The 25,258-nt window shown below is 51.2% G+C and overlaps 2 protein-coding genes across 10 annotated transcripts in view; one reads left to right on the forward strand and one right to left on the reverse strand.

Moving 5' to 3' along the window:
* Window positions 1-14,072, forward strand: part of ZP1 (zona pellucida glycoprotein 1) — a 28,860-nt gene extending 14,788 nt beyond the window's left edge. For 2 of the 9 annotated variants that reach the window (XM_072638777.1, XM_072638783.1), the window contains exons 2-12: window positions 1,787-1,908; window positions 2,515-2,848; window positions 2,991-3,134; window positions 3,590-3,777; window positions 3,874-3,971; window positions 6,853-6,980; window positions 7,071-7,260; window positions 7,347-7,494; window positions 8,449-8,530; window positions 8,729-8,848; window positions 9,116-9,364. In XM_072638777.1, coding sequence (XP_072494878.1) covers window positions 1,787-1,908; window positions 2,515-2,848; window positions 2,991-3,134; window positions 3,590-3,777; window positions 3,874-3,971; window positions 6,853-6,980; window positions 7,071-7,260; window positions 7,347-7,494; window positions 8,449-8,530; window positions 8,729-8,848; window positions 9,116-9,342 — 1,781 coding nt within the window. In that variant the 3' untranslated portion in view covers window positions 9,343-9,364. Of the gene's footprint in view, window positions 1-399; window positions 758-1,786; window positions 1,909-2,514; window positions 2,849-2,990; window positions 3,135-3,589; window positions 3,778-3,873; window positions 3,972-6,852; window positions 6,981-7,070; window positions 7,261-7,346; window positions 7,495-8,448; window positions 8,531-8,728; window positions 8,849-9,115; window positions 9,365-13,673 lie in introns of those variants that run through there. The other 7 variants (XM_072638779.1, XM_072638778.1, XM_072638782.1 and 4 more) reach the window with 7 other exon arrangements.
* A 2,757-nt stretch (window positions 14,073-16,829) lies between these two features.
* On the reverse strand, window positions 16,830-24,529 carry PRPF19 (pre-mRNA processing factor 19). Its single transcript, XM_072638784.1, has 15 exons — window positions 24,257-24,529; window positions 23,686-23,835; window positions 23,512-23,588; window positions 22,919-23,134; window positions 22,407-22,469; window positions 22,116-22,157; window positions 21,919-21,993; window positions 21,340-21,415; window positions 21,091-21,200; window positions 19,319-19,474; window positions 19,049-19,118; window positions 18,869-18,954; window positions 18,470-18,640; window positions 18,230-18,335; window positions 16,830-17,362 (listed from the first exon to the last, which is right to left on the reverse strand). The coding sequence occupies exons 1-15, from the start codon at window positions 24,273-24,275 to the stop codon at window positions 17,265-17,267; spliced, it is 1,515 nt and encodes a 504-aa protein (XP_072494885.1). The 5' UTR covers window positions 24,276-24,529; the 3' UTR covers window positions 16,830-17,264.
* Between the last annotated feature and the right edge of the window lie 729 nt (window positions 24,530-25,258).

A 25,258-nucleotide genomic window follows, 5' to 3' on the forward strand; every position in this document is an offset into this window, starting at 1 on the left:
GTCCTACCCTATCATTTTACAGATGACAAAACAGAGGTCCAGAAAGGGCAAGTCACTGCCCCAGGTGTCTCTGGGAGAGGGAGGATGTCCGCTCAGTCCGTTGGTGTTTCCACTGCACTATGCTTCCTTCCCAGTCAGACTTGGGCCTGGGTGCAGGGCCAGGACAGAGCGGGCCCTCCCTTCACTCTCAGTTCCCTGTTTTCTGAGCAGTTCCCTCTCTCAGCCCCTCATCTGCTCTGCATGGAAAACAAGCCACAAAATTGGTCAGTGGTTCCCGCCCCGCCCCGGGTGTGCGCAACTCTAAGACCCTAAAGGTTAGGGCGCAGCCTCAGCTGACAGACTGAGACCCCCAGGGGAGGAGACCAGGCTGGGTTTTCTGCAAGGAGGCTTCATCTCCTCCTTCCCACAAGGTGGTAGTTTCCACACAGTCCCTTTCTCGAGGCAGGTGGGGGCTTCCCCAGGTGCTACCGTTCTCCTCCTGGGTTCAACCGCCTTTCCAGACAATCCATATAAGCCCAGGCTGTCAGGTTTCCTCACTATGGGCAGAAGGGGGCACAGGGCTTGCCTGGAGGCTTGGTGAATCTCACGATGAGCTGGGGAACCTATTTGGAGCTCGGGCTCCTCCTGGTTCTGGGACTCTGCCTGAGTCAGAGACCTGGAACCTGGGGCTTGCAACTCAGGCATGAATGTGGCTCCTACGGCATGCAGCTGCTGGTCTTCCCAAAGCCAGAACAAATGATCCGCTTCAAGGTGGTGGGTGAGTGGCTGTTGTTAGAGGACTCGAGTCTCTGACTGGTTAGGATGTGTGCCTATCCCCAGAGCTTGGCACATAGTAGGCACTCAATAAATGCTTGTTGATTGATTGAGATGGAAGTACCTGGGGTTGAATCCTGGCTCTATAGCATTGGGGGTGAATCATTTAATCCTCCTTGGCCTCAGTTTCTGCTTATATAAAATCAAAGGGTTTGACTGGATCTCTAAGTCCTAACATCCTTGACAAGTCCTTGAGAATTCCTGGGCTACCCCCTCCTGATATGTAAGGAAATTGTCCTGATGTTATAACCCTCAGGATGGGGCTCCAGGTTCACCTGTCTCTGGCTTAGTACAATGCCTGGCACATTGGCATTTAATCTATGCTTGTTGACTGACTGGCTACCCTGGGCAGGAAGCCAGCTGCTGCCAGGTTGAACAAGATAGAGGAAATGTGTCTTGGAGAGGACAGGCGAGGCAAGATGGATGCAGGCTGTGGGCTACTGGGTCTGGCCTTGGAAACTTAATGGAGGTCACCAGTCTTGCCTTAGAAAGGAGGGGCTTTCTGCCTAGCTAGAGCCCTTCAGAAGAGGCTGGATCCTTGCCCATCTGGCTTGTTGTAAAGGAGGTCCCTTGTTGGATGTGAGAGAGCTGTGATTATCTAAATGCCTACAAGAACCCCACCTGGGGGACCTACCCTTGAGATCTGGGTCAGAGGATTCCCTCCCTCCTCAGAGAAGTATCTCCCCCGCCCAAAAAAAAAAACCCAGACTACTTAGTATATTTGGCACATATACCCGAATATGTTATTGTTCCCCACCCCTATTCCTATCCCTGAGGGCAGAGACTGGCTCACTTCTGCCTTTGCCTCTCAAGCACCTGGAACAAAATAGGTGCCTAATAAGTATCTGATTGGGTTCTTCAAGAGGACATTGCCTCCTGAAGTTGGCTCTAGTGAGAAGTGTGGGCTATCTTCGTTGGCTAGCTCAAGTATGGTGCCTGCAGTTCAGGATGTGGGGGCCTCTCTCTTTTCCAGATGAGTTTGGCACCCACTTTGAAGTGACCAATTGCTCCATCTGTCTGCACTGGATCACCTCGGAGCCCCAGGGCCCCACCATCTTCTCTGCAGGTTACAATGGTTGTCATGTGATGAAGAAGGTAGGCTGCCCTTCCTGTTCTCTTAGTGGGGCTGGGATATGACCTTGGCTGCCCCAGTCTTGGTCTATTCTGCTGGTTATTGAGGCCCACCTGGGTGCAAGTCAGGACCCTATCCTCTTCTACAGTTTAGAACAGAAAGCTGAGCTTGGGACTAGGACCTCGGTTTGAGACACTAGCTATGTGACCTGGAAATCATATGTCCCCATTTTACAGATGAGTAAGCTGAAGCTCAAGGGTTCATAGGCTCATAGGTTTAGAGCTAGATGGACCTTGCACACCATCTAACCAACCCCCTCATTTTACAGAGGAGGAAACTGAGACCTAGAGAAGGGGAGAGACTTGTCTAAAGTAACATAGTCAAGTAGGAAAGATCTGGAGTTGAATTTGAACACAAGACCTCTGACTCAAGAGTCAGTGTTCATTTTCCATTGCACCAGGCTTCTTCAGGGTACTCTTTGGAGAAGAGCTCCATTGGAGTTCTTGGCACTAATATGCCAGGTGGCTGCCAGAGCTCCCTCAGGAAGGGGTGGTATGAGCATGAGAAGTTGAGTTGCCTTCTCGCCGGGCCCAGCCTCTAATCTGTCTCTGTCTCTGTCTCTACCTCAGGATGGTCAATACCACTTACGAGTATTTGTAGAAGAGATATTGGGCACTCGGCTTGATGGAGCTCAAGATATAACCTTGATCTGCCCCAGACCTGAGCATCCCAAGAGCCCTGGCACTCCTCTTTCTCATCCTGTCTTCCACCCTTCTCCCTCCTCTGCCGGGCTCCATCCTTATCTTCCTCCTCACCTTCGCCCTTTTCACTCAGACTCAAAACACTCATCTCTCTCACCTGTTGCCAATCGCAATCATCGACCTGCCCGTATCCACCCCACCTGGTCTTCTTCTTCCTCCGGCCCAGTCACTTTAGTACACCAGATCTCACCCTATCACACAGGTGAGTCTGACTCCTTTCCATAAGTTCTTTCTGCTTGAGAGGACTCCCTCTTAGAAAGCACCTCCACTGAACTGCTTGATGTTAAGGGAGGGTTGGGTAAAATGCTTCTTGGTAGCTTGTGACAGACATCTTGTGATCCCAGGTGACCCTCTGAGCCGGAAACAGTGCCAGGTCACCTCTAGCCGTGTCCCCTGTGTGGAAGGTGAGCACCCTGAAGCCTGTCTCCAAGCTGGTTGCTGCTATGACCACACAGATACCAAGGTTCCATGTTACTATGATAACACAGGTGCACTCACATCCCTGGGCAATCAATTCTTTTTAAACATTTCCTTAGTCCTAGGTCCTGGGCATAGAGGTACAAAGAATGATGCAGTCCCTACTAACCAGCCAGCTTACTAAGCACACCAAATAACATAAAAATATACTTATATATAGCACAAACATGTAAGGTTAAGAAACACAAGCATATATAAAGTATTTGGGGAGAGTACTAGTAACTGGGGGATCAGGAAGAAAAAAGTTGCCTAGAAGACCCACCAGCCCTCAAGAATTTCTCAGGCCTTGGAGGGATTGAATTCCAGGGAAGGACCTGAAGGCTCACATCTTAAACTCTTCACTCTAAAGATGCTGAAAATGAGGAGTGAAGGAGTTACATGGACAGCAGAGTCTAGTTCTGAGTCCTAAGCCTTGAGGCATCCCTCTGTCACTAACTGGCCTTGGTCATCTGTCCCTCTGTCCCAGCCACTGTCCAGTGTTTCGAAGATGGCCAATTTGTCCTGGTGGTCTCCCAGAATATCACCTCTGAGAAGCAGGTCAGCCTCAAGAGCCTCAGGCTAGGCTATGCCTCAGGGGGCTGCACCCCAACCCAGAGGACAGAAAACATTGTGGTCTTCCATTTTCCAGTCACCCAGTGTGGCACCACCATCCAGGTAAGGGGCAGGGACAACTCTCTAGGGGTGACCTGGCTACTATGTTCCATGGTGGGAAGGTACTCACCTAGCTTCTCTCTGCTTCCTCTTCCCTAGCTGGTCAACAACCAGCTCATCTATGAGAACCAACTGGTATCAGACATTGACATACAGACGGGGCCAGAAGGCGCTATCACTCGGGAAAGCACCTTCCTGTGAGTAGAGGAGACAGGGAGATGTTTGGGCACTGATCTGGGGCAGGGACCTTGGTTTCTTTGTCTGTGTAGCACCAGGGTATTAGACTCAATGACCTGAGTTCCTGAGAATTAAACAAGGTTACAGAGAGGGGTCATTTTCAGAATGTATTGCCAGCATCCTTTGTGCCACATCGTAATCAGACTTATAGGGCAGTTGAGTATAATGGAGGACTGCAGTGGCGGGGAGGGGAAGGAAGCTTGTTCTAGCACAAAGATAAGTATCTTGACTTGGTTGACAAGAGCCTTGGTTGGGGGATTGCATTACTGATAAACTGTAGTAATAAGACAGCCTTCTTCATTTGAAAGTATGGTGTCTGCTCCATGTAGCAAATGGCCTTGAGGTTTCAGTGTTGATAAAGAACATTCTGAGTTGGCCCCAAGGAACAGGAAGCCAAAGATACAGGCTCTGCCACAAAACCTTCCAAGGGGAGGTGGGTATGGTGTCAGCCTGCTATCGAGGCTCAGGGCCTGTGTCTTGACAAGACCCTGCCTCCATGGAAGACCCCACTTCTTGGAGGTAGTGAGTCTCACCCCTGCTAGGCAAGGTCCTAAACTCAGAGGCAGCAAGAGACTCCTACCCTCCAAAAATCACAGGAGCCAGATCTGTCCTATAGAGCTACTATGCAGGATGCCTTGGGTTCTCTTTTCTCTAAGAGTTACCCTGCTTGGAGTTCTAGTGATAAAGGACAGTTCTGGCCTCCAAGGGGCTTATCATCAACTGGGGGGATGAGAATGGGAATGATGGTACAGAGGACTACACCATTCAGGAAAACAGCCTGATAGAATATTATCTCTGGAGTCCAAGGAGCTGAGTTCAAATTCTGCCTCTTCCTCTTACCACCTTCAGGACCTTAGATAAATCACTTAGGACCTCAGTTTCCCCTTCGTTGTAAAATGAAGGAGATAGACTAGATAGTTTCTTAAGGTCCTTTCTAACTTCACGTCTCTGAACTTGTGGACAAGATGACAATAATACTGTAGAAATCAGACTAGAAACACCTGTACCTGAACCCTAATCCCTTTGACATCCCCAATAAATAGCTTTGCTTGTCATGGAAGATAAACCAGTGATAACAAACTCCCTGGCTCTTTGTCAGTTCTGACGCTTACTCAGCAGCTTCCCTCCTGTATGTGAAACAGGTTTCAACCCACTAGTCTAAAACTCTCGACTGCCAAGAACAAATCTCATTGGGACTGCTAGGTGGCTCAGTGGATAAAGCACCAGACCTGGAGTTGGGAAGACCTGAGTTCAAATTCAGCCTTACTTACTAGCTGTGTGACCCTGGGCAAGTCACTTAACCTGTTAGTCTGAATTTCCCCCATCTGTAAAATAGAGGTGATAATAGCACCCACCTCCCAAGTTGTGAGAACATGCCTGGAGCATAGTAGGTGTTCTCTGAATGCTGTTCATATTTAGCCTGTTTTCTTTAACAGCCCTTCAAATACTTGAGGAAAGCTGTCATATCCGTGCCCCGTCACTACTAGCTTACTCAGCCCCGGGCACCACCAAGTTAATAAAGGCTAGAAATAAGACAGTGTAACTTTAGATACTTCAGTTATATAGCCCTAGGCCTGAGTCCTTTGGCCCACCCTTATAAAACAGAGAAAATGGCCCCTCCTTTACAGGCCGCTTATGACAGTAGGGCTGTCCAGCCTTGAGGTGCTACTTAAACATGAGCTAGTCTCATTCCCAGATTATTTGGAGGTAGTGTTAGGGAGGCTGGAATATTCTCAGACAACATTCCCCAGAGGAGTAAAAATGGGGAGGAGGGAGGAACAGGGACGTTCACTTGGGAGTGAAGAAAAGACAGACTTCTTCCCCAAAGTCTGGTCCAGGAAGAACATTTGGTTTTGTCCATCCTAAGGGAAGAAGGGTTGGTCCTAGATCCCAGACATCAAGGTTCTTGGAGATTTTGGTGAACCAATGTTAGTAGATCCTGTGGGGGGTGGGGATAACCCCAAGGGGTTCACCTGGGCCTGTGACTTTCACCTAAGACTTACCTCTTCACTAGAAATACTAGGGAGACATCATGACAAGTGGCTCACTGAATCTGATCAGAAACTAGAAGCCCAGCTCTGACCCTTCCTGCCTACAAGACCTTGGACAAATGCATTCCCCTTGGAACCTCTATTTCTTCTCTTTAAATTTGGTTCCCTCTTCTCATTCATCCTGACTCCTTGGGGCTTAACTCAAGGTAGCTGGAGAGATTAAATATCTCATTTGAGGCACACAACAAATCTGGGAAATAGGTGCTAGTATTCCCATTTTACAGATGAGAAATCTGAGGCAAACAAGAAGTTAAATGACTTGCCCAGTAGAGTCACATGTTTAGGAAATGTCTAAGGTCAGACTTGAACTCAGGTCTTCCCAACTCTAGGCTCATTCTGCTTTGAGGGCAGAATGTAGTGAATTGGAGACATGGACTAGGAAATCTCACTGGACCCATGTCTCATGGCCACCCCAAGTCTACTTAGGGCCTGTGGCTATTTTACTGAGGCATACGTTACTTTCTAGTGGACTACCAAACCCACCCTTCTAACAACATAGAATCAGTCATGAATGATGTATTAGTCTCGCTTGAGGGAGGTATACCCCATTCTCTCCCCATAGCTCACCACCTCTCAGAAAGGAGGTATGCTTGCTTGCTAGGTATGGACTGGCTGCTTCATTGGGGAACTCTAGCTTTCCACTTTCTACCAGAGGGCTTAGGTCCATCAGCAGTGTCCCAACTCCTTGGGACAATATGAATTCAGCTATGCCTCATAAAAGGTTCTAGGCCATCCCCAGGCTGCATCTTCTGACTACTAACTCAGCCTACACCTTCTCACCCTGCTGCAGTCTCCATGCACGCTGCATCTACAATGCAAGCAGCTTCCTGCCCCTCCATCTAGAGGTGTTCCTGCCACCACCACCAGCTCCTGTGCTCAGGTCTGGCCCATTGCATCTTGAGCTGCGAATTGCCAAAGGTAATGAGTCCTGCCTCCCTGGACATTTTTCTTTTTATCAGTGACCATACCTGCAGGCTCACAGGACCTTTCCCTTTTCCCCAACCATAGATCAGAAATACAGCTCCTACTACCATGTGGAGGACTTCCCCATCTTCAAGATGCTCCGGCAACCTGTCTATGTAGAAGTGCGACTCCTCAGGAGGACAGACCCCAGCCTGGTGCTGTTTCTGCATCACTGCTGGGCTACCCCCAGCACCAACCCCTTCAAGGAACCCCAGTGGCCTCTTCTATTTGATGGGTGAGTGACTAGTTGAGGGTCTGCTCTGGGCAGGGCCTGACTTTCCAGCAGTTTGTAGCTAAGACCTCACTGATATCTCTTCCTAGATGCCCATTTTCTGGTGATGGTTACAAGACCCAGCTCGCATCCAAGAAGGGAATGTCAGAGCTCCTTTTCCCGACTCATTATCAGCGTTTCATTGTCTCTACCTTTACATTTGTCGACTCGGTCTCCCAGAGGGCTCTCAGTGGACCGGTAAGGACCATGGCTCAGTTGTGAACAGAGGGGAGAAAAGACTGCCTTAAAGGACTGAAGGGGGGAGACAAAACAGCCAGGATAGTTGGATCGTAGATTATAATGAGAGAGGAGAGGTGTGTGGAGACTGCAAAGGCAGGGAGGCATCTTGTGAAGGGATTTAAACGCCAAACAAGAGTCTGCCTCTCTGTTATAGAGCAGAGAGTTGGGGCAGAGACCAGATAGGACAATGCAAAAGTGGGTGAGAGCCCAGTTTAGGGTGACAGATGTATGAGTAAAGAGAGTAGCCAGAGAGATTATAGAGAGAAGGAGGACAAGACTTGGAAGCATGTTCCTGAAAAGCTGGCCTCAAGGACTAGGTGATTTGCCAGTGGTTTGTCCCTTCCTCTTCTGAGGTCCCATGGATGATTCTTTTGCCACTGGACTCTGCTGGCCAGGACCCTCCTGGAGTTTAAGGTCCATTACTACCCTTCACCAGGAAAGAACATTCACCTAGTGACACCATGGTCAGTTCTAGGGAGTGTCCATTCTAGTAGACTTAGACTGCCCCCAAACTTGGAATTTTGTTCTTATGCGTCAGTTCTCTAATGTACTTGAGTAAATAGGCTTATTTGACCCCATTCCCCTGACTCTAAACTCAGGAGATGCTCCATTATGATCTTAAGGTTTGGCTTCAAGGAGCCTTGGCACATGAGGGAAGGGTTTGATGTAGCTGAGAACTAGGTCATCAGAGGGCAAACAACTTCAGTAGCAGGTGCTCTGTTGCTTCCCCAAGAGGCAGGACCAAAGGCCCGTCCCCCTTTGTGGCCCTCCATCGACTGCTGGCATCTAGAAGTCACATCCCAATCTTTGAAGATTAGAGGTATTGACACTAATGGTAGCCTCCAGCCATGGCAGGCTGACTTGGAATGATGCCTGACATTTTTGTTTGCCCCTCCTTCTCCCTTGGCCCAGGTTTACTTCTTCTGTAGCGTTTCTGCCTGTTATGCATCTGAGACAGAGACTTGCAGGACTGTGTGTCACCACGGGGCTACAAGTGAGTTTTTAGATTTGGGGGTCTTGCTGGGGGGAGCTGGCATCTCTTCCTTGGGCATGAGTACTAGATCACCCTGTTTGCAGGTCTATCCCTCTCCATTTGTATAATACAAGACCACCTTATAGTATTGGTAACCTGATTATCTTAGAGGCATACGGCCAGGATACAACATAGTGCCTCTGACTTCTCTTTTGACAGAGCAGCGGCGCTTTGTAGATCACCACAATTATATGGAAGGAGTCCAAGATATTGTGGGTTCTCCAGGACCAGTGGGATTTGGGCATTCCAGAGAACAGAAGGTTAATTTACAGAATAAAGGTATGTGTTGCTGGTCTGGGGTGTGTGGGTGATATGTAGACATTTGTATATGTCCCCTTGGGTCAAGAACTACCCCCAGGGTGTAGCCTGGACAAAGGATTCCCCTCAGATGAAGGGGTTACAACTTCCCCATGACCTCAGCCTACATTTGATGTGGGCCTTAGCAACTGTGACCTATCCAGGTTGTTCTTGGTCCCTTTGGCTAAAATCTTAGGATGACACTGACTCTTCATAGTTTTACCTGGGAGTGGCTTATAAATGCTATAGCATCGCCCTCCACAGAGCCTGATTTCAAGGAAAGATCTGTTGTGTTGTGGCCAAACATCTCAGAGCCCCTTCTTCTGGAAAGATCCTCCTGGAACACGACCTTGAAGCCTTTGCTGTGGTTGACCCTCTCCCTGGTGGTCATCACTGTCCTGCTGGTGGTGGCAGCTCTCCTCGAAAGGAGCCAGAAACTTCAAGAGCAGAGCAGGGAGTGTGGGCAAAGCCAATAAATCAGAATGTTGATGTTTTGCACCAACGGTGTCCTGTTCTGACTTGGGGGGGAGGGCTCATAAGCCTGCAGTCAGGGCACTGGAGCTAGCAAAGACCCTTGCAAGATCATCTAGTCCAGCCCTGTCATTGGATGGGACTTCTAGGCCTGTGATGTCTTATGGGATTTGTTCAAAGCCCTCTGGTTGCAGTCTAGCGCTCTTCTCCTCTGTGTGACGTGCTGTCCGCTAGTCTCTGTTTTAGCTTGGCTAAAATCATTGTCTTTTCCTGAACACCAGTTTGAATCTTTCAAAAAGATGCTGCCTCTACTTCTCTAAAATTCATCTTCTCCAGCCCTCACCCAAAAGCCCTGGAGCTGCTCTGGCCAACAGTTCATTTGAACCAAGGTCAGTCTTGAGGCCATTAGAGCACAGAGCTCCAAGGATAAAAAGGTATTTATGCCATGTCCCCCAGAGTGCAAGGTGAAGTGGTCCATGGGGATGCCAACGGAGACCCTCCCCCAAACCAAAAAGGCCTCCAGGTCAATAGGCTTTTCTTTTTAACAGGATTTTCTTTTAGCCAGCATTAACCTAGAGCCATACTTGGGGATGGCACAAAACTAGCTCACAGAAATAGGGATGAGGCTCTTCTGTGCCCGGGATTCTAGGGGATATCCCTTTCTGCCTACACAGGCTATAGGGGAGCTATTGACTGTCTTCTAGATTTTGAGCTGTTATCAGCCATTGCCTATAGTTCCTGTGTCCCACCAACATCTCCCTTTATGTAGAGTTGTTGGACTCTAGGTACAATGCAGGGTGAAACTGGAGCTGACCCAGAGGGAGTCTCAGTTCTGCCTTGTGTGTGAGAAGGGACTTTCCTCCTCAGGTCATCAGTCTTGATCTCTGCCCTCTCTGAGGTTCCTGGGAAAGACCCAGGGGGTATTTGTCTGAGGGTAGAGACTTCAGTGAAGAACATGGGCTTCTACTTTTGCATCCATTGTTCCAGTTCGCATTCTAGAGAAGGTCTTTCCTTTTTGTGACTCCCAACAGGTGGTTGGCATGTTGTGGTGTCTCAGTTGGCCCATGGGAGTGAAAGTCCTAAAAGCAGCTCTTTAAGCAGATTGTGGGTATCTTGTACAAAACTGGGCAGGAGAGGGGACAGGATGTAACCTGGGGTGAAAAGGAAGAGACTGTATGGAGAATAAATAGGAAACCCAGATCTAAAAGGCATGCAGGGGCCCAGGGCTGGATGGTTGGAGGGAAGGAGCTGAGCAGAAGTTGGACTGACTAGAGCAGACTTATCCCCTAGGGGGCGCACGTGGCCTTGTGAAGGTGTCTGTGCCCATGTGGCTCAGAGGGTGAGATCCAGGGGTGACTCCCTTCAGGTTCATTAAGGATCCAAGCTGGGGATCAGCCCTTGTTGGCCATCAGGGTGGAAGCAAGGGGCCATGTCTGGTTGTACGGAAAGCCATAGTAATGGTTATCTCCATAGCACCCGGGAGCTGAGAGGCACCTTCAAGACAAGGCCCTTCCTCTTTCTGGAGGGAAAAGTGAGGCTCAAAGGGACCTGGCCAAAGTCATGCAGGGAACTGAGATGGAATCCAAATTGTCCCCTTCTCAGAGAACCAGACAAACTTGGGGACCTGTCACAGGAACAGTCATGAAGACTGTCCTGAAACCTGAGACTAACTTGTGGGAAGTGGACTGGTCCGGGGGAGTTTATCCCAATTAATCTTTCAAGAAATGCAGTCTGAGGATTTGAGTCCTCAGTTTACCAAGGATGTACTGTTTTATCTGATTTGGGCAGTAGAAGCCTGGCTCGGGAGGTGGCCAAGATTCCTGGCACATCCTTACCCTGTCTTGGTTTCTTATCTATAAAATTGGAATTGTACCAGGATTCTACCTTCCAGGGCTGTTTGGGAGTGGGCGAACACTTGGGAAACTTGGGCCGCATTTCATAGTGCCCTTTTTAATGAGTGTCTGATGAATTTAGCTGCCTAATCGGCCTTCTCTGGCCTTATTCCCCAATATATAAAACTAGTTGGTCTCTGAGTAATAGTTGACATTTAATATAACAAGCTGGGCTGTGTACATAGCATTTAATTTGATTGTTGATAGCCTCAGGAGAGTTAGTCTTTTCCTTCCTGTGGTGCCCCTTCATTAAAGATATGGATGCTGAACAGAGTGGTTCGGTGACCTACCCATGGTCACACAGCTAGGACAGGAATCTGAATACTTCAGCCTCCACACTCAGTTGCTACCACTACTGCACTTCTACCTCCTCTGGACCAGGCCTTGTGGAGAAACAGTGACTTATTCTATCCTGCATCCTATCTCGTATCTTGTCACAGTTGTGGGGCAGCCAACAGTCCCAAAACTGGAACTGTAATTGAGGTGAGGTCTCCAATGGAGAGAAAAAAGGCCTCTAGCATCCTTCTCCAAACCTCCTCTAGAGTTCCTGGTGAACCACCTAGCCCAGCTTTTGCTTTTGACTGATTAGCAGGCAGCTAGATGGAACAAGGGATAGAACCTGGAGTCAGGAAGACCCAAGTTCAAATTCGACCTCAGACACTTGCTAGCTCTGTGACCCTGGGCAAGTCACTTAGCCTCTGTCTGCCTCAGTTTCCTCATCTGTAAAATGGGAATCATCACAGCACCTCCCCAGCCACCCAGGGTTGTTGTAAGGATCAAATAAGATTACATACGCAAGGTGCTTTGCCAGCCTTCAAGCACTATAAAACACTCTTACTACTGAGAAGTTCCTGGTGGGAGGCAGGAGTCCTGACTGAGGCTGACCATCTGTCAGACAGTAGGGCAGGTAGAGACCCTACAGCCATCCCTCCCAAGGACCCTTTATCAGGGATTATTTCATTTCTGCCTATGCAGCAGGCACATGATTAATCTTTGTTGGTTGAACTGGGCTGGAAAGGAGGGTGAAGTCTGCCCCAGGGTGGGAAACCAGATTTTGAGGGAAGTCACTTTTGGCTTTGGGGCCGGCCTGTGACCAGGACCCAAAAGCATCTGGGGCAGGGGAAGAGTAGGCAGCGGTAAGGCTAAGTCTGGCAAGGTGAGGTGGGTGTGGGAGCAGGGGACCAGTCTTACAGATATATTGATGTCAAGAAGAAAGGTAGCCCATTCCCCAGACTGCAGTGACTGCCCACAGAGGGAGGCCTGGGACTGGGAAAGCAGGCCATAACAGTGCCAGGGTTATCCAACCTGCCACAGGGCAGGAGGTGAGTTCCTCTGAATGCCAGCGGCCCAGGGCACCGGCCCTTCACCCTGCCCTAGGTGTGCCTGGGAGAGGCATCAGCCTTGATTCTGGTGGGAGAGGGGCAGGTTTAGGAGCATCCTGTCCCAGCCCCCAGTCTCATTGCCCCACATCTTCTCGTGTGACTTAGGCCACCACAGAATACAGAAAACAGCCAAATCAGGGGAGATGGAGGTGATAATCTTTGCCCAGAGGTAGAGAGGAAAAAACACCAGGGCCTCTCTATGGGAGAGGGGAAAGGGGAGCTTCAGCATTTTCTTTGTCTCTTTTCTTGGGCAAGGGTGCAGGGGCACCTTGGGAAACCCCTACATTCTCCTTCTCTGGACACCCCCCAACCATCAAGTCCTGACCTATATGGAACAAGTCATGGCCTGCCTCTGGGGGCCAGCCTCCCATGCCTCCACTCTTCCACTAACCCCACTTTTTACACTCACAGCTGGACACTACAAGATACCAGACCAGGGTCAGCGCATCTTCTATTTGGATGGACGTGAAACTGAGCTGCCCTGATGTAAAAGACTTTTTCTAGCTTTAGTCTGTAAAGATGCTTCTAAGTGAAAGTAGCAGGTGTGGAAAAGGGGATGGTCCTGGATGAGCTGAGGGAGCCAGGGGTCCTGGGTTCAAATCCCACCCCCCATTTGTTTGCTACCTTGAATTTACTTTGTACTAAGTACGGTCATAAGCTCACATATCTAGCACTCAAAGGTCTATCTCCAACTCCCTCATTTTACAGATGGGTAAACTAAGACCCAGGAGGCTGCATGCTTTGCTCAAGATTACACAGAGAGGAAGCATCAAAGGTGGGATTTGCACTCAGGTCCTCTCCTGCCACAGCTCTTTCTTCTATGTAACCCAATGAGATCTTATTTGTAAAGTGCTTACTTAGCACAGTGCCCTTAGTAGGTGCTTAATAAATGCCTGTGCCCTCCTTCCTTGCCTCTTACTGTGACAACTCAGCTTCCCTAGGCCTCAGTTTCCTCATGTGTAAGATGGAGTTAGATCAAAATGATCTGAAGTTCCCTCTGCTCTAAATCTATCAGTAAGTAGAATAATTAAACACAAATAATTCTTCTTCTTGGCCAAACAGGACTGAAGTGATGCCCATGGGCAGGAGTGGAAAGACAAAAAGAAGCCCTAGCGAGAAAGAGTGTTGACAAGGGCATGCCCTGTTTTGGGGGGACAAGATGAAGGCCTTAGTCCCGTCTCCCATGGTGGAAAATGTCAGGATCGCTGCTTACAAAAGCCTGCACTCGGGAAGTCGATTTTTTGGGAACCCACGTACAAGAAGATGAAGGATGTTTGATCAGACAAGTTTCTCCCAAGAAGATGATCTGTGGATTTCAGTGGACTGCAAGTTCAGAGCCACCAGTGTGATGGGGTAGGCAAAAATGATGCGGTCTCAGGCTGGAGAGTAGCAATCCTTGCTCAGTCGTTTTTAGCCGTGTCTGACTCTTTGTGGCCCCATTTGAGATTTTCTTGGCAAAGATACTGGAGTGATTGGTCATTTCCTTCTCCAGCTCATTTTACAGATGAGGAAACTAAGGCAAACAGGGTGAAGTGACTTGCTCAGGGTCACACAGCTAGGAAGGGTCTGAAGCTGGATTTGAAGTCAGGTCTTCCTGATTCCAGGCCTGGCACTCAATCCCGAGCCAGCTAGGGAGAAATGAGGCAATGGCTCGCTTGCTAGCATCCAGGGGTGGGGAACCTGCAGCCCTAAAGCCCCATATGTGACCTTCTAGGTCCTCAGGTATGGTCATTTGAATCCAAACATCACAGAACAAATACAATTTGTTCTGTGAAGTTTGGATTCAAAAGTCTGCATTTAAGAACCTAGAAGACCACATGTGGCCTCGATGCTGCAGGTTCCCCACCCTGTGCCACACCTTGTGCTGGTCAGTCCATATCTCAGGTCCAATTTTGGGTGCTGAGCTTTAGAAATGACATTGGGCACCTAGGGTGTGTCTGGGGGGCAATGAGGACCAGCAAAGGGCCTGAGGCTATGCTGTCCAAGGATGGAAGAATCTGGGGATGTTTGGCTCAGAGATGCAGGGCAAGCCCAGATCTTAGGGCTGGATGGACCCCAGAGGCTGTCTGGTGGAACCTCCTTTGGCTGCTGAGGAAAGCAAGGCCCAGGAAGCAGTATCCAGCTCATGAGAAGCAAGTAGGGGGCGGTGTGATGGCTGTTTGCCACCGTCTTCATGGTGGACACACACAAGGGGGCTTACCATGCTGCTCAGCCCAAGAGGTCAGAGCCATCAGTGAGAGAGGAACAGGCTGGTCTGGGTTCCAGGCTACTTAGAAGTGGAGTGGCTGCCTGGGGGAGGTTGGGGGACTTAGTCTGAAGCAGATTTGGAGCTGTCCATCTGCTAAGGGACCAGGCAGCCTGGGGAAAAAGCAACCCAGGAACTGACTGTTGTAAAGGCCTGTCGCCCTCTTGAGGGCATTTTGGGATATAAACCAGAGCTGAGGGCCATCACGCTGGTGTGAGATTAGGAACCCAGGTCAGGACCAAGGATGGGAAGGTAGAAGTGAGGGGCAGAGTCGAACAGCAATGGACGCAGTTTCCTGCATGGAGCCTGGATGGGGCCAAGGGAGGGGGAAAGGACCAAAATGGACCTACGAGAAAAGGACCTCTCTGATGCTTCAACAGTCTGATGGACAGAGAACCAGCCAGAGTCCACTCCAGGGCTAGCACCAATTCCTAGGTCCAGGGAGATCCCTGCCCGCTCCAGTACGAATGGCCAAGACAAAGCCCTGAGGTCTTCTGGAGTCCTAACTTCTGTCCCAAGAGGCACTGGTCAGGGTTTGGGACCCAATGACTAGCTAGGGTGAGACTGGTGATGACCATTCAATGGGCAACTGGGTAGTGGAGTGCTAGACTTGGAGCCAAGAAGAGCCAAGTTTGTATCCTGCCTGAAACACTTTCCTATTGTTATGCTGGCAAGTGACTTCCACTCAGTTGGTTTCTCCATCATTAAATTGGAAATAGCACCTGCTTCACAGGTTGAGATCAATGAGAACCTGTGGAAGGCACTTTGAAACCCTTAAAAGCACTTTGTAAACGCTGGCCGTTTTGAGGTATCTAAAGCGTTTGGCAGAGAGGGCAATGGACTGGGGAGTCAGGAAGCCCCAAGGTCTAGCGCCCCCGCCGTTCACTAACTCTGTGATCCTGGGTAAATCCCTGCAAGTTCCCCCAGCCCGTTTCCTCCTCTGACAAGTAGTCTAATAATAGCACTTACATCACTGAACTCTTGGGAAGATCTAAAGATGTTATAGATCAAGTGCTCTGCAAACCTTAATAGCTCTAGAGAAATATTTATGATCAGTGGGTTATTTATTTTCTTGGGTGGTTCCAAGTGTGGGAAAGTAGGATCCCACGGCCCAGTCTAGGGATTGGAGAGATCACTCAGGGATAAGGGGTTTGATCCCAAAGCACCAGCATCGAGACATTCCGACCTGCAAGGACTAGTTACAGAACCGCAGGGAATGCTAGAAAGATACCCACAGAAGGCAAAGTGCAGGACTAGGTCAAACGCCACCACTGATACTTTCCAGCTGTATGTGCTCAGCCAAGTCATTCCAGGTTCTATTTACCAAGCAGTGAGACCGAGATTTAATGTGACAGGATGTCTCAGGCCCTGCCAAGGTCCCCTGTGGGAAAAAGCATCTCCTTTGTGCTAAACTCCTCCTGAGAAGCCAGGGGCAGTTCTTGCACATGACTGTCAGCTTAGGTCACCTGTAAGCCAGGCCTGGGCTCTTTGGGAGAACATGATAGCTGCCTTCAATTAAAGTGCTGTTATGGGGAGAATTCTTCTGCGTGGGCAAGGGGGAGGAGGGGAAAAGTTGGGGGAGAAGGAGGGATGTGTGGTATTCTCTCCTTGGAAGCCTTTGGGTAGAGCTGGACAGTCACATCAGATGAAGCTACAGCACGGATTCCCGCAGGGCATGGCTTGGACCCCTGGTCAGTGAGGTCCTCTCCAGCTCTCAGATTCTGTGGTTATACCAAGGCAGAAGAGGCTCAGAGCCAGGGACCAGTCATGGAGGTCTTGCGTCTACCGTAGACCATCCTTGGCAGCCCCAGGACCACTGTCTCAATGCTTGAGGAGATAACAAGGTCCCCAGGGAGCAAGTAGCAGACCCCTTCCCCCTGACCACGACCACCTAACCCTCTCAGCTGCTACTCTGCTCTCTCCCCTCCAAGGAAAGTTTGGAGCCTTTCTAACAAGCATTTCAGTTACAGAGAGACACAAAAAAACATTCTTTTTTTAATGAAACTAGATCGCTGCTTACAAAAACCTGCACAAATCCCTGTGCCCTCCCCCTCTGCTCAGCCTCCCCCAAGAGCCAAAGTAAACTGGATGTGGAACAGGCCAAGAGTCCCAAATCATTTCTATTTAAAAGAACGGGAAGCTCTGGGTCCCCGAAACCCTTCCGTGGTGCCTCCAGGGCAATGGCTCAACGCAGCAACCCCATCCATCTTCACCGAGGGTGCCCAGAGGTGGTGGCTCAGGGCAGGGAGACCCACACTTCTAGGACACTGGCCGAGGCCACCATTCGGACCAGAGTGAAATGATGTAAGTGTCCCTTCCCAAATTCCTCCCCCCTCCCTTTCTCACCCCCACCCCTAATGCTACCCACTACGCAGACAAGGCCTCAGTTGTTCAGGAGGGGACGAGGCCTACAGGCTGTAGAACTTGAGGCTCCTGTCCATTCCTGTAGAAGCGATGAACTTGGCGTGGTGCCCAAAGGCCACCCCTGTGGTCAGGCCACTGTGCTCTGAGGGGAGAGAAGATGCCCATTAACACCAATGGAGTGGCTACTGGGGGATCAAAACACAAGGACAGAGGACAGTCCTCTCCTCAGAGGACCTGCCCTTCCACCTACAAAAATGCCACAAGCCATGCACTCTGACCTCCACAAGTCTGGATGGGAAAAATCTTTGTGCCCAATAATTCCCTTAGGGGTATATCCCAGGCACAGAGGAAAGCAGCTCAAGAGAGTACGACCAAAGCTGTGCCCTCAAAGGACACAGTGGACAAAAGGCTCTCGAGGGAAACCCAACCAAGCCTGAGCTTTCACCATGCCCCAGCAAACTGGGACAGAAGGCGGTAGCAATGGTCTGTGCTGGAGGGACATGCACTGTTGATGGAGGTGCAAACTCTCAACAAGCCTTTATTAAATGCCTTCTGTGTGCCTGGCAGTAAAGAAAAGCCCCACCCCCAAGGGGCAACAGGTAAGTGACCATGGATGGAGACTCTTCTGAGAAGCAGTTTGGAGATGTCCACAGGCTCTGACCCAGAGACCTACTGCTAGGTCTACATAGCCAAGGGGGTCAGGGCAGAATCAAGCTATTTTCACCAGAACTTTCTGTGATGGGGAACAAACAAAGCAGAAGCCCTGGACTGGGCTGGGCTGTCACCAAGCTGGGAGAGGCAATGGAGAGCAGAGGACAGAGAAGTCGGGGTAGACCCCAACGAGCCTGTCTCCACCTTTGTAAAGCTTTGGCATTGTACCTTCCCTGCACCCACAGAGGATGCCCTCTGCAGGCAGGGTCTGGCCTCAAAGGGGTTTTCCCAGAGCCTCCAGAGTCACCCCACTCCAGCCCAACCTCCAGCCAGGGGCCAAGAATGAAGAACTTCCTACCTGTGAAGTGGAGGATTTCTGTCCACTGTTTGCAGATGTAGATCTGAACATCAGTGCCTCCCAGGGCCAAGTATGTGCCACTCTGGTCAAAGATCAGTGACTTCACCTGCCGCAGAGAGACGGAGAGAGAATCAGGCTGGGAGGGTGGGGAACCCTGGGCCTGAGGAGGTGGGGGGGGGAGGGGTGACAGGTTAACACCAGAACAAAGGTCCAGCTCAAGGCAGGGACAAAGACACCCACCTCAAAGTTGTTGTCCAGCTGCAATGTCTTGAAATTCTTGAGTTTGCGAAGATCCCAGAGTTTGACAGACGAATCATCAGCTGCAGTAGCCAAATAATAGCCATTCTCTGAGAAGGCAATGCTGGTGATGGGGCCAGAGTGTCCAGGGAAATTAGCCACATTGGTGCGTTCCTGCAGTCAGAGAGAACACAAGTGAGCTAGAAGAACTTCGTGGGGTCTGACCACAGAAGGGAATTTACAGGTATTTTAGGTAGAAGATGGAAAGTGAGGAAGGCCAGCACAGGAAAGCACCCCTGTATGCAACCAAAGGATCACTGCAGCCATCTTTCCATCAATGACCCACCATGGCTTCCAAGTACACTAAATCAAACAGTACCGGACTCCAGGCCTCCCACCTACCTTCAGGTCCCAGATCTTGATTTGAGAGTCCATGGTCCCTGTTCCAAAAATGAGTCCATCAGGATGGAACTGAGCACAAGTGAGAGCTGCAGAGGGAAGGGAAAAACAAGCTGAGACTGTGCCTGCCTGACCACAATGAAGGTAAAGGAGAGAAATAGGCAGGCCTTGCAGGCCACTTACCACAACCCGAAGTCTCATCAGTGACTTTGGTGAGCACTCGTCCTGTCTGGATGTCTGAGAAGGCCCAGTACTATAGACAGACATAGACAACAAAGCAAAGATGAAGACTGTGGGGATACAGCTGCCCCTTGGGGACACAAGAACCATGGAGATAGAAGGGGCTCTGTGATTTAATGTCACCCCAGAAGGCAAGGCTTTCCTAGCTCCTGGTCACAGGGTTCCAAGAAGCAGAGGTTTTTGGATCCCCAATGACCCTGAAGAGGAACTCACTTGATCATCAGAAGAGCTCAGAAGGTAATCGCCTGTGGCATGAAGACTGAGGCCTGTCACAGCACTCTCATGCGCCCGGACAACTTGCACACAAGAAGCGTTGGGAACTGACCAAATACGAATGGTGGCATCAGGGGAGGCAGAAAACACTAGATCCTGGGGAGGAAGAAAAGACACAAGAAATGAGAAATGGAAACTAGGGATAGCCACAAGTCTGGGGGCCCATCTTCACCAATGCTAATTCTGCCTACTGGTTCACCCCCTTCAAAAAAAAGAACCCATGTCTTTCCCCAGTTTTGAGCAGTATTCTGGGCACCTTCCTGACTTGCTGCTCTCACTCTACCACTGGTCAGACACCACCAGAGGACTCCCAATGCCCTTCAAATAAAGGATCAGCTCGCGAGCTCCTTGGCAATGTGACTCCCACTATTTTCCAGCCTTAGTTTACAGCCCTCCCCTTCACATGTCTGGCCACTGCTCTCTCTGCCTCTGTTCCTGCTGCCCCCCTCCCCGTGCTGGAGCACCTCCTCACCTGCCCTCAAGTAGTATGGTGACTCCTGCCCACTCCCCCCAGAACTATGCCTAGCCCTCTTCTGTGCAGTTGGAAGCGCCTGAGTCCCATCTACCCCTGCACTCCCAGAGCCCAGGCCCGTGCTCTGCTCAGGCATCATCTTGACAACAAGGCTACGCTGCCACCTAGTGGCAGAGGCAGGGAGGCGCAGGCCAATGTAGTGATATTGTTTCATCTTTGGCTTTCTCCAAAGTTTCCCAGAACAGGACACATTGTGATGAAAAGTCATTAATGATCCTTCCTACGGGTTGGGAGACCATAAGGACATCCAGAGCAGCTTCAGGGTCCATTCAACTGCCCCCTACCCACCATTCCTCGGTCCTTTAGACCCAAATTCCACAATCAACTTCTAAACAGAGACAGCAGTCATTAATCAAAGAACTAAGGACAAGCATCAACACATTCACTGAACTAAAGCTAGGTGGTCCCCAAGCTCATTTCCTCTAACCCTCTTCCATTTTACTTATGAGGAAACTGAGGCCCACAGGTGATGCTGCGTGTTCGTCCTGCGGTGCCATCAGAGAAACGAGGACATGACTTGCACTTGACTTTGTTTTGAGTGAGGGAGGGAGGGCTGTACAGGTTACCAGCCTCACTTCTCCAGAGCCATCTCACACGTGATGCTACTTGCCCAGAGTAACGCAGGAAGCAAGAAGAGGCAGAATTTGAAGCCAGAGCTCTCCTTGCACAGACTGTGCTGTGTCCTAGCCTGTAGAGTCTGTTAATTAGCCCCATGATAGAGGCTAGAGCAGTAACACACAACGGACGTTCTACAGTCATGGGCAGCTTCATTCATACTGAGAAGACCTTATTCCCTTTCCCCTTCAGTGAGATGACAAGAACATTTCCTCTTGGAGGTTGGTCTCTTGAGCCTCTAACACTCTCCCCGGGCGTGTGGTGGGTGGGGACACACTGAGGGTACAGGGGGTCCTCAGTGCAGGGAGCTCTCATGGGAACTCAACAATTCTTTCCCTAACTCAGGACTAAGTGACCTCTAAAGGTCTGTCCAAGTCTAAGAGCTGGAATCCTCCAAGTAAAACCCAGTCCACTGAAGGGTCATTAAGGGAAAGGGCAACCACTTTGGCCTCTGACTTTCATATCAACCCACCCCACCAGCATCCTGGTAACCATGGGTCTCTGGAAGTAATTTCCAATTGACCGAGGCCTACTCCCAAAGAGGCTCAAAAAGCAACAGCCTTACCTGGGATGGGTGGAACACCACGCTGGTGACCTTCTTAGCGTGACCTTTGAGCGTGGCCAGGATCTGCTCTGAACTCTTGTCAAACACAACAACATTTTTATCCGCCCCTCCTGAGAATGACGCACATTCAAAGAGCTGTCAAAAAGGACCCCAGGATGCCCTTCCTCACCCCATTTGATAATGCCCTGGGGCCGCACCCTCCAGAACACCTCTGTGGAAAAGGAAGGGAATGATAACCCAGTCATTTACCAGTGAGAATCTTGTTGGTGTCTGAGGGGCAGAGGTCCAAGGCAAGGATTCCTGGGATGCTGGCACTGTGCAGACCCTTTATGGAGAAAAGGGTGGCTCATCAACTGGATTTTAACTGACATTATCCCTGGAGCTAGAGCCTAATCCCAGGTCAGGGAGACAAGTGTGGCTTCTGCTCTACCTTCACTGCCCTACGACTCAAAGCTTGCACTCACGTTTCTCCCTCCAAACACCCTTCTTGACTAAAAGTCAGGAATTTCTCATTCTGCTCTCAGGCAGGGACTTTAGCAAGTGGGAGAGGTGGTCTGAACCAAGTAGACAAAAGGAATGTTCAAAGATAACCTCCCCTTCCACTGTGATCACTTGTTGCCTCCATGCAGAGAGCCCAGGGTTCTGGCATATTTCCACCAGGACACCAGCATTCCATCTCCCTAAAAGGAGAGATGGGCAAAAAGCAGGAGGACCTTCTACTGGAAGACTGGAGATGAGGGAGCAGCAGAGAGAAGATTTGGTTGCCCGGGGTCACAAGAAAATATCACAACAGGGCCCTGGGGTCCAGCTTTGAGGTGTGCCACTCACCACATGGGATGCCACCTGCCGGTATTTGCTCAGCTCCTCTGGCTTCACCAGCTCCTCTGGCACTGTCTTTCCCCTCTGACAAAAAGAACAGCCATGGAGGCATGCTGGTGAGTGCAGACAAAGGTCCCCCCTGAGCCCCCTCCCTCCAGTAATGCCCAAATTCTCCTAGATGCCCATCTACAGCATGCAGGACTCACCTTTTTACGCTCCGTGGTGAGCACCGTTGCTTTGTCTTGAAGCTGGAGATGAGAGCAAAGGACCATAAAATACAGGCTAGAGACCCAATTGCTCCCTCATGCAGAGGCCCAAGTTCCTTTCCCAGACCCAGAGACAATAAAGGGAGCTGGGGCTCAGTCTGATACCCTGAACCTCATGGGAATCACACCAATAAGCCTTTATCCAGGGAGCCATCAGGGATGAGAGAAAGGAAGCAAAGGCTAAAGCCACGGAAGCTCTGCCAAGTTTAAAACAGGGAGTCAGGTACTTACCTTCTGGATAATCTCGGGGGTCATTCCAACCAGCTCTCCCAAATCCATTGGCTCACCAGCACCCTAAAAAAAGAAGAGAGATTCCCAATTGTCTTCTAAGGCAAAATGCCTTCCACAACCAGAGAAAGAACTATGGAATTCAATTGCAGAATGCAGCAGATCATTTTCTTTTGTATTACATTTTGGTTTGTTATATGATTTTTCCCATTCATTTTAATTCTTCTACATAGCATGACTATAGTAAAAAGCTATTTAATAGGAATGTACGTGTAGAACCTATATAAAATTGTATGCCATCTAGGGAAAGTAGGGGACAGGTATGGGGAAAAAAATCTAAGTTATTATGATAGTGATTGTAGAACACTGAAAAATACGTAAAATTAATAAAATTTAAAAAAAAAAGAGCAAAGCTGAGAGGAGGCCCAAAGGAAGGCCTGGATAGGCAGCAGGCCCATCAGGACTCAGCCGGGGGCACACTACTCCGGGTCAGCCGGGCAGCCAGAAACACTCACCACAACGCTGGGCTGTGAGCTCGGTACGGCCTGGGGCACGATGAGGCCAGCCTGGGGCTTCAGCGTGGCCAGGGCTTCGCGGGCAGCAGTGACCTCCTTGGTGAGACGGGCAATGACACGGCAGGCAGCGTCATGCTGGTAGAGCGCATGTGACAGCTCCTGGCGGGTGGTCTGCAGCTGCTGGCGCAGGGTGAAGCTGTGGAGCATGACCGCATCCTTGGGGAGAAAGGGGCCGGGGTGAGAGCAGAAGCAGCCGGCCGAGGCCGCACCAGGAGGAGGCGGAGAGCGGCGGAGCCTTGGGTACCACACGTGGCTCGCTGGCACTGCGGCTCCTTCGCACAACCCTCCCCTCGCGCAGTCTGACCGTGTTCTGCCAAGAGCTCAGTGAGTCTCCTTTCAGGGGGCCATGGGGGTTCCTGGGGCCCACACTACGAGGAGCTGCCCTGCTTCGCGGGGCTAGGATGCTCCCCCCCAGCCATCGAGTCTGCGGGTCCCCAAGAACCAAGGCTGTCTGTTCCACACAGCCCCCCATCGGGCTTCCCGTGGCACAGCAGACAGCCCGCTGCACTGCAGGGGGGCTTTCCCTGGCTCACCCATTCATCTTGCAAGGCTTTCAGGATGGCTGGGATGCTGGTGGCGGACGGGGGCTTGGGCCGGATGGGGTGGGCCACTGTCCAAGAGACAGAGAGAGGTTGGTGACCCGCTTCGGGGCAGGTGTCCCCCTCCCCCCGGGGCCCCCCGCGCCGCGGCCCCGGCCCGGGGGGCACCTTTGATGTCAATGAGCTGCTCCTCGGACAGAGGCTGGTTGTTGATGGGGTCGGTGCCGTTCTCCGCGATGTACTTCTCGATGAGCCTCCGCTCGTACACATGGTTGGACACCGGGGACACGCAGGGGTGCTCGGGCACCTCGTTGGAGACTGCAAACCAAGAGGCCTGGTGGGCGCGGGGCCGGGCGCTTCCCGCAGTCACCCGCCGCAGGGCCACACCGGGGGGAGGCTCGGGCCGAGGGGCTGGGCTGGGGCGTTAGAGGAAGCTCCGGGGTCACAGGGGGCGGGGCCGCAGCGGGGCGGGGGGGGAGGTTGGGGGGCCGCACCCCCTCAGACCCGAGCCTCCGCTCCCAGGGCCCTGACGCCGTGCGCGGCACACAGTCGGCGCTTAATGGATGCTCGCTGCCTGACGCGCCGCGTCCGGCCCTTCCCGCCCCCGGTTACAGATGAGGACGCTGAGGCCGCGGCGGGAGGGTCGCCCCGGCAGGGGAACGCCGGGTCGTGGGCGCGGGTGCCGGCTCCCCCCGGGGCGGCCTGGCAGGAGGCGTGGGGCCCGGAGGCTACTACTCACTGGAGCAGATGAGGGACATGGCGCCACCGCCGCAGCCGCCACCGCCGCCGCGCTCGGGCTCCCTTACCGCCGGGCTCTGCTTCCGGGGCCGCGGCCTCTACTTCCGGTTCTCCCCCTCTCCCGGGGGTGGTTCTGGTTCGAGCGGGGTAAAGGGGGTAAAGAGGAGGGCCAGAAGCGCGGGGTTTCACGTGGGGGAACCCCTCGCGCGCGGGATCCTGGGGCAAATAACGGAAACGAGTGCATCCCGTCATGCAATGGGCCCGGACCCTATCCGGATTTTCCGGAGGGAGTTCGGTTTCTTCCGGAAGAACATGGAGTCAGGAACTACATTTCCCATGATGCAGAGGGACTAGGACCCGTCCAATTCTCAGGAGGACTATAGGGAGGTTGAAAGATCGCGACATTTGGTATCACGGGCCTGGCCTTAAAATTAGCTCGGACTCTAAGCTCTTATATGTGTTTGCAGCTCAGAGTACTCTTGGTGTAAGTGAAATACAGGACTAAGGAAATGGAGCAGGTCGGGCCCTTAGACACCACCCAGACCGCCTCCCTCCTATTTTACAGATGGGTAAACTGAGGCCCCGACACGCTGCCCATAATGGGTCTTAGCCCAGTGCCTGGCACGTACCCAACAGTTGCTTACTAAATGCTTGTTGGCTTGGCTGGGCAAAGGCTGTACATTGGCACTCCTGACCAGAATTATTAGGCATCACTCAGTCCCCTGGGGGATACGACATGCAAAGTATCTGCAAAACCTTTTAGCTCAGGCTGCCTCCCGGTAGAGAGAACAGAAAGAGAGCTGGGTTTGAATCTTGCCTCAGACGCTTTCGTAGTCGTGGGGCCATGAGCAGGGCACAGTAACCTGCCTGTGCCTTAGTTTCCCCACCTGTAAAATGAGGGGTTGGACTCATTGGCTCCAAACCTACGATTCCAGGATCCTCTGACCATGTGTGTGACCTTGGGCAAGTCCTTTCCCCTCACTGGGCATTCCTGGTTTTCTGC

The sequence above is a fragment of the Notamacropus eugenii genome, chromosome 2 (genome assembly GCF_028372415.1).
Source record: "Notamacropus eugenii isolate mMacEug1 chromosome 2, mMacEug1.pri_v2, whole genome shotgun sequence".
In the NCBI taxonomy this organism is placed as follows: domain Eukaryota; kingdom Metazoa; phylum Chordata; class Mammalia; order Diprotodontia; family Macropodidae; genus Notamacropus; species Notamacropus eugenii.

Excerpts from the sequence above, each read along its gene's own strand:
- PRPF19 (XM_072638784.1), bottom strand. Across the intron at positions 18,955-19,048 it reads TGATGAGACTTCGGGTTGTG|CTCTCACTTGTGCTCAGTTC; the intron begins GTAAGTGGCCTG and ends TTCCCTCTGCAG. Across the intron at positions 18,336-18,469 it reads AGCTGGACAACAACTTTGAG|GTGAAGTCACTGATCTTTGA; the intron begins GTGGGTGTCTTT and ends TCTCTGCGGCAG.